The sequence below is a fragment of the Sinocyclocheilus rhinocerous genome, unplaced genomic scaffold (assembly GCF_001515625.1).
Source record: "Sinocyclocheilus rhinocerous isolate Xijiao unplaced genomic scaffold, SAMN03320098_v1.1 scaffold702, whole genome shotgun sequence".
Classification (NCBI taxonomy): Eukaryota; Metazoa; Chordata; class Actinopteri; order Cypriniformes; family Cyprinidae; genus Sinocyclocheilus; species Sinocyclocheilus rhinocerous.
In genome coordinates this window covers 31,628-39,488 of record NW_015625029.1, presented here as the reverse complement: position 1 = coordinate 39,488, position 7,861 = coordinate 31,628, and the positions used below count along the sequence as shown (strand labels likewise).

Genomic DNA, 7,861 nt, shown 5'->3' with positions numbered 1-7,861 from the left:
CATATAAAACATTAGAAATTAGATATTTGTTTAATTTTTATTGTGTGTTTGACTGTTAAAACAAAATATATTTGTTGTTTGTCTCAATAAATTGGGTTAATTTAAAAATACAGTGATTAAATGTAAAAAAAAATTTCTATTGCTCTTTGTTTTAAAAAAGGTTATAAAAATGTCAATAATTATCGATACCCTACGATATGAAACATTATATCGTTGATCAATTTTTTAGCTATATCGCCCAGCCCTATATGAAAGCACGTATTTCTGTACATTTCGAAATAGTTACTATTAGGTGAACCACTTTCATGGTTTTTATTTTTGGTTTTATTAGGGTGTTTTTATTTTATGAGGAATATTTCATCCAAAATAAACTGGGATTGTTTTCTTCCCTTATGTCCTTCCAAACCCATATGACTTTTTCTTCTGTGGAACATACAAGTACAAAGTTTGAAGAATACTGTTTGCTGTTATCCATGTGTAAGGTCTTACAGTGTCCTGTCCTAAAATGTGAATTCAAACCATTTTTTTTCTTACACATGCAATAACAGTAAATGGGTACACAATATCACAATATCAGATTTTCACTACACGATTATTGTGGCAAAAAAATTTCACGATAACAATATATTGTGATATCTGTGGATTCTCTGCTCAAAGGGGACATAACACTAAACGTTTCGGCGAATCTCATGTTACTTAATCTTGAGTATAGAGTAGTATTGCATCCTTCATATCTCTGAAGAGTCTTTAGTTTTATCAGGGTTATAAAAGAAAGATACAGCTTTACGCTTCCCTCTGAAAACAGCCGAGCTCTTGGAGACGTGCCGTGGGTGGAGCTAAAGAGTTGAGAGCACTTGCGCACATATAGCCAACAAAACACAGAAATTGTATGCAGTTTTACTTGCATCCTGCGGTTCCGACTCATGACGGGGATCTTTTATCGCTGGGACTACTCCATCTTTTGGTATCAAATGATGTGCAAATCCAGCATCGAACTGGTCTTGTTTATAAAACATTCGTCACCGAAATGATGGGAACAATCACACTTGCAAAACCCCATCGATGCCCCAGAAAAACAAACTGCATCCACTGTTCACGTAACACTGGGTTCTTTGGGAAGCTGAACAAGATTGTCTTTCCCACACATCCAAAAACACACGTGTTTGGAGACATTCTTCTCGAGCAAGTCCTGTGAAGCACTGCTGACGACTTCCGTAACCGAATGAAGCACGTTGATGGGCGTGCTCTTGCTCTCGCTCTGGTTGCTGTGTGCGCACTCTTCTGGGAGAAGTGCCCATACTTTTTTTTTTTTACTTTGGCCATGTTTAACATGAAAATCCAACTCTTTAACAGTGTAAGTAACAGCATGTCTACACCAGACATGATAAAGCAGACGTTGCAAATCATTTGAACTTTGTGTAAGTACATCATAAATAGAACATGGCATCAGTTTATTGTCTGGGATTTGTCGTGTTGTGTCGTGCCGCATCCATCATAAATAGAACATGGCATCAGTTTATTGTCTGGGATTTGTCGTGTTGTGTCGTGCCGCATCCATCATAAATAGAACATGGCATCAGTTTATTGTCTGGGATTTGTCGTGTTGTGTCGTGTGAGTAGACTTGGTATAAAGCATACATCATATAGACCACTTTTGAGATCCATTTTTGCTTCCTTTGTGTCCGTTTTGAAGCTTGACAGTCCCAGTCATTGTAATTACATTATAAAGAGCAGCCAATAAAAAACAACCACATTTCTTTAAAAGTTTGATGGAAGTCAGTCATGTGGGTTTGGAATGACATAAGGTTCAGTAAAGTATGTCAGTTTCACTAATGCTACTTCAAAACGTTGCTTGTGGCTTACTAATTAATTGAACATCTTTCATGACTGCATATGAACAATTTTTAGATTAGTATTTAAGTTTATGCTATGTGTGTTCTGCAGAAGAAGGTATGGACTTTGAAGCAATTCTCTCTCGTCCCACCTCTGAGGTCTTACAGCTGAGAGTGGAAGATCTTGTGAAGGAATACTTTCAGAAAGCTGAGAAGGTTTGTAGTTTGTCTGTTTGTAGAGGATACAGATCAGTCATCAGTCAACATTCTGCTCAGTCCTTTTCAAACCTTCCACAGAATAATGCATAAGTAGGTCTCTTTTGAAAGGTTCTTGTTACTTTTGATGAAGCTTTATAAAAAACTAATAGTTGTTTTTATTATTTGCAAGATCTTATTGGTTAATCTGTTAAGCCCAGAGCACATTCCACAAAAAATAAAATAATTACAAAATTAAAAAACTAAAAGGTATAATTTAATGCTTAGAAGCTTGACATTACAGTATATAAAATCACTTTTTTCAGAAGCCTTTAGTTCTGTACGCATTTTTCCCAGTGGGATTTTTTTTTTAAAGTCTTTGTTAAAGAGTTGAACCAAACTAACCAGAGGTGAAAACTCAAACATTGCAAACTTTGTTGTGAAGCAAAAGAGTATTTGAAAATTGGACAAAATGGCATGGGTCCCAGACTGTGTTCTTAATAGCTTTTAAGAGGGACAGAACTACATCCCATGAAGCATTGATTTAATCAAATGAAAAAGGACAAGTACATATAAAACTATTAATTTAAAGATGTTGATTGTTTATAAAGATATGCAAAATATATGTATATACACATATTTAATTAGTTTGAGAGTGTATGGAGACATTATTCACAGTGCTTCATGGAAGTGGGTGGGTGTTAAAGAGTCCACTTGCTTGTTAGCTTGTTTCAATTTACTGATTGTAGAAGAATTCTGCTGTTAAACATGATTATTTAACCTCTTAATGGTATCTGTTCAGCTAGTGGGATGCTCGTTTATTACAGTCGAATCCTATTCTAAACCTTTCTAATCTTGATTAACTTTATATCGTTGTTTTTTTAAAAGTAATTATATAGCAGAAGTTACTAATTAATTTTTAACAGGAGTATACAGCAAAATTGTACGCATCATTCAGACTTCTATTATGAAATCAAATGAACATGCCATCATGCTAAAATTGGTGAAAGAGATAGATTCTTCATTTATGATGCAGCTATTACATGTGAATTGTTTGTTTCTGTTTACGTGTTTGTTAGAGGTTGAATTCAAATAAAATATTGCCATACTGCCCAAAATACTCAAGATTTCTCAAGTTTAGACTGCTCTTCCACTCCTATAGCAGAGAATAATTGGAATTAATTATTTGGGAGTCTATATTGCAGATTATTAATATTGCACTGTTTTTTTTCTGATACTGTAGCAGACGTTTGCAAAGTTATCATTTTCTGACTGATTAATCACGTCTTACTGGACTGCTCTGCTTCTAATTCAAGTAAATGTGATTTTAATTAGTAAGGTCTCTAAAAGACTCAAAAACATTTCAAATTTTTATCATATTTTAATTTAAAACATCTTGTGTAAATTTGTTGTATTTTGTTTTGTTTGCTTTTATTTTATTATATTTTATTTTATGGGCATCTGTCTGTAAGGTGCAGGCTTGCCCTGAATTAATTGTTTTTACTTGTTTTTGTAAACTGATGGATAAGTATATTGAGTATAATGAGTTTAGAAACTGTGTGTGTAATAAATTTGTTAAAAATAGTTATAATTTAAAGTTATCTACCCACTGTTTATATTTCGGCACGTAATGGTGTGCATTTCTGTATGTGTTTGTGTGTAGAATGTGCAGTTGTCTCTGTTGACGGAGCAAGGCATGGGAAAGGCAGTGCAGGAGTTTGTGGATAAGGAGGAGAAAGATGCTATAGAAGAACTCATAAAATACCAGCTGGAGAAAACCCAACGCTACCTCCGAGAACGACGGGTGGAAGCCACAGAGGAGAAGATTGATGAGGAGGTAAAAGGAGGAGCATTTAAGGAATATCTAGTGAGAAATCTTAATTAAACAAGGCATTCAAATAATTTTTCAATGGCATTCTTTGCTTTCACAATGAGCTTACTTAATTATAATTTCCTGTGACAATCTTACTCTTTCAAGAAACAACATCTTTATGTTACCATTTTGAGGGTGTAAATTGTACTCAAGTATTAAAAAAGTAGAAGTAACCTAGCTAAAAGAAAGAAAAAGAAAGGAGATTCTTGTTTCATCGTATTGAATTGTCTTTTCAATGCAAAGTGAAATTGCTTAAAAATAAACTGCATTAAATCTTTTGTCGGGCAGACATACAAACGTTTTGTTAAAGGGAGAAAACTCAATGGCTGCAGGTGAAACACATCTATCTAGTGCATACGACAGTGATCCCCAAATCTGGCTCGCGGGATCCACTTTCCTGCGGAGTTTAGCTCCAACCCTAATCAAACAACTATACCTGTGATTTTCGAATGATCCGGAAGACATTGATTAGCAAACTCAGGTGTTTGATTAGGGTTAGAGCTAAACTCAAAGTGGATCTAGCGAGCCAGATTTGAGGATCACTGGCATACGACAACAATTAAAACGCAGTCCAGTTGAGCACTAAAACTACAGCCATTGAATGGATACTCCATCCTTTACACCCTCATGCCATCCCATATGTATATGACATTCTTTCTTCAGATGAACACAAACTAAGGTTTTTAGAAAAAATATCCATCTCTCTGCATACAATTCCAAGTGTACAGGATGTCCAAAGATGATGCTTTAAAAACTACACAAAGTGAAGATGACACGTACAGTCCCTGTTGATAAATCAATGTCTTACAGGAGTGTGTAAGTTAAAAAAATATATACAAATAATAATATTTTAAAAATGACCTTCAAGATCACTTTGTGTGGTTTTTGAAGTGGTCCTGTACACTTGCATTATATGGACTAAAAATCTTTGTTCATCTGAAGAAAAAAGTCATATACATTTGCGATGGCATGAGTACATGAGAGAATTTTTTCATTTTTGATTAAAACAATTAAAAAGTCTGTTCACATCCTGCATAGAAGACAATTCAGGCAATAGTGGGTCAGCATAAGAGGCAGCAAATCTTTTACATGACTGAGTGGAGAAATAACAATTCAAACGAGATCACTCGTTTCTGCGTCTTCCATGCCTGTGTTTTTGATCGAGTGTTTCTAGATTCATTCAGGAAACACGTAATTGTGCCCCAGAGCGTATAACAGTGAAAACATGGAAACCCGGAAAATTCCGTGTTTGGTGGGGAAAGAGTTAAAACTTTAACATTGGAAAAAAACATAAAGCTCTGAAAGAAAATAATATATTTAATACATTAAAATGTATTATAGGATTTATTTTAAGGTTGGTTATATAAGGCTGATTTTGGAACAGAGTAGCTTTGGAAGCTACTCTTGTTTGTACATCTCAATCAATAAATCATGGCTCAGACAATATTACAGGGTCTCACTTTTACTTGCATGTGTCTTTAGATTCGACAGTTTCGAGACTCAAAGAGAAACACAGCAGAAGAGGATGAGGAAGTGCAAGAGGTCTCTTTTTATTTCTTTTGCTCGCTATACAGTACACATTAACTTCTTTTCACATTCATAATTTACTGACATTCCTATGTAAATTAACCTAGCAACATTTATTCTGTTTCAGGCTATAATTCGTGCAAAAGCTCATAGGGACCGCAGTGATTCTGTTAGAGATGATGACCTCAACCTATCAGATGAGCCAGCTGACATTGCTGTGGAGTCAGATGAAGAGTCCACTTCTGCTCCTACAATCCGTGGAAGGGGGCGTGGCTCCAGAGGTACAAGCAGAAGAGGAAGAGGTATTTACATCAACATTCACAAACATATATTAAGTTTCTTTGATAGCTACTAACAGGTGGTGGAATCTTACAACATGAGTTGTGAAGACATCCTTTTGAGGGGAGGTGGATGTATAAATTACCAAAATTATGTGGACTCATCTTTAATTAAAAGGTTTTGGTATTCCAATTATTTTCAAACCGTAATTGACTTTAGTCTTTGCAACTTCAGGGATCTTATCTATGCACAATCAGCTTGTAACACTCCAAAGAGAAAGGAAAACTTGAAATCGCATCATATGACCCCTTTAAATGTTCTTTTTATATCTTTCTCTAAGCATAAACAATTTATTAGCTGTTTATATAACCTTGGAAATGAAAGAGTTACGATTAATAACAAGGTGATTATTAAATTGTGATCATGTTAAATACAAATTTAGCCACATAAAAAATATTTTATGACATGACACCCATGTCTTGCCTAAAAAGATGGGTTTATGGTGTGCAGCTAATAGATTACACTAACATTAGCCTACTTTTAGCCTTAACTTGGAGTTGGTTCGCCCTCTATGGTGTGTATGATGTGGTTTATGCACATTCAAAATAGTCGATATGGGCAGATTGTTAACATGATGCAGGAAAAACTTTTGTATTGTTTACACAACGGATGCATGTTCTCATCTTTTTTCTGTTAATTACCATGTTGCATGTGTCTATTTTTCTTCAGTGCATCAACTCAGAATGCCTAATGTTGGTTTGATTGTTTGTGTTACATAAAAAAATTTTAAAAAATTGTTGCCTACCGGATGTAGATTTAATGTGGATGTGGTTCAGGTCATAGTCTTTATGTCAAACGGGTTGGGTCGGGTACGGAATTAAATTAGTGCTGCTGTTGGAGAAGGGGTCAGGTGTTATTTTATGTACTGCAGGGTTAGTCATCAGAAGACGAATTCATAGATACTAAACATGGTAAGATTACATATAGGTAAGATTACATGAACGAGTGGTTCTATCAGAAGCATGCATAAAACAGTATACAATACAAAAGACAATATACAAGAACAGTAACAACATACAAAATGACCTGGGGATATGCGTGATAGGAAGGTCATAAAAAAATGTGTCTATGAATTAATGAACAAAAATAATGTTCTTTTTTAGCAACATCATATGACCCCTTTAAAGTCTGTATGGTGCTCTGGTGGCCTGTACACAGCCCATACACATGTCAAAAAAGATAAATCACTTACATTAGATAATGTTACATAAAGCACCATATCTTCAAAAGAATTATACATGAAATCAGAAATCTGATTGTAGCAACATTGTAGTAAATCAGCTCAAAAGGGAAATATTTATGACTAATTATAACTGGTTATGATTAATAATAAATATATGTTGTTTATCACACGCAGCATGTGTGTTACGTGGTATAGCCGTTTGAGGCTTGGGGCAGCAGCAAGTTCATCTGGTGTGATAGGGTGGCTGGAGGGGTCAGAGAGGTGGTGAAGAATGGTTTTGATGGAGTCAGAGGCTTGCATGTTAGCAATGCCGTGTAGTGCACCTGCTTTGGCTAGGGCATGCGTTTGGTCGTTGAGGTCCTTGTCTGGACCAGGTTGCTTCGAGTGTCCTTTCACTTTCTTCCAGTAGATGATCATATCATGTTCACTTGTGATGTCGTCGCATGCCTGGAACAGGTGGTTAGCCGGTTGGAATTGGCAGCAGACAAGGCATCCTTTCACGTACTCTGCCACATCTTGCTGCATGCCGGGCCAGTATGCCACTTGTTTCAGTGTCTCATAAGTGGCTCTTGTGCCGTGGTGTCCCGCACATGGTGCGTCGTGAGCATACATCAGCATCACCCCCCTTTGGCAGTGTGGCACCACAAGCCTTGGTGCAGTGTGGTCATCAGGGGCATAAAACAGAATGTTGTCTATTACACGCAGCATGTGTGTTACATAGTATAGCCGTTTGAGGCTTGGGGCAGCAGCAAGTTCATCTGGTGTGATAGGGTGGCTGGAGGGGTCAGAGAGGTGGTGAAGAATGGTTTTGATGGAGTCAGAGGCTTGCATGTTAGCAATGCCGTGTAGTGCACCTGCTTTGGCTAGGGCATCCGTTTGGTTGTTGAGGTCCTTGTCTGGACCAGGTTGCTT

The 7,861-nt window shown here is 36.3% G+C and overlaps 1 protein-coding gene across 1 annotated transcript in view; it reads left to right on the top strand.

Annotated features, from left to right (window-relative positions):
• Nucleotides 1–7,861, top strand: part of mre11 (MRE11 homolog, double strand break repair nuclease) — a 99,278-nt gene that overhangs the window by 86,170 nt on the left and 5,247 nt on the right. The window contains exons 12-15 of the mRNA XM_016562769.1: nucleotides 1,945–2,048; nucleotides 3,691–3,864; nucleotides 5,383–5,442; nucleotides 5,555–5,729. Of these exons, the coding sequence (XP_016418255.1) occupies nucleotides 1,945–2,048; nucleotides 3,691–3,864; nucleotides 5,383–5,442; nucleotides 5,555–5,729 (513 nt within the window). The remainder of the gene's footprint in view (nucleotides 1–1,944; nucleotides 2,049–3,690; nucleotides 3,865–5,382; nucleotides 5,443–5,554; nucleotides 5,730–7,861) is intronic.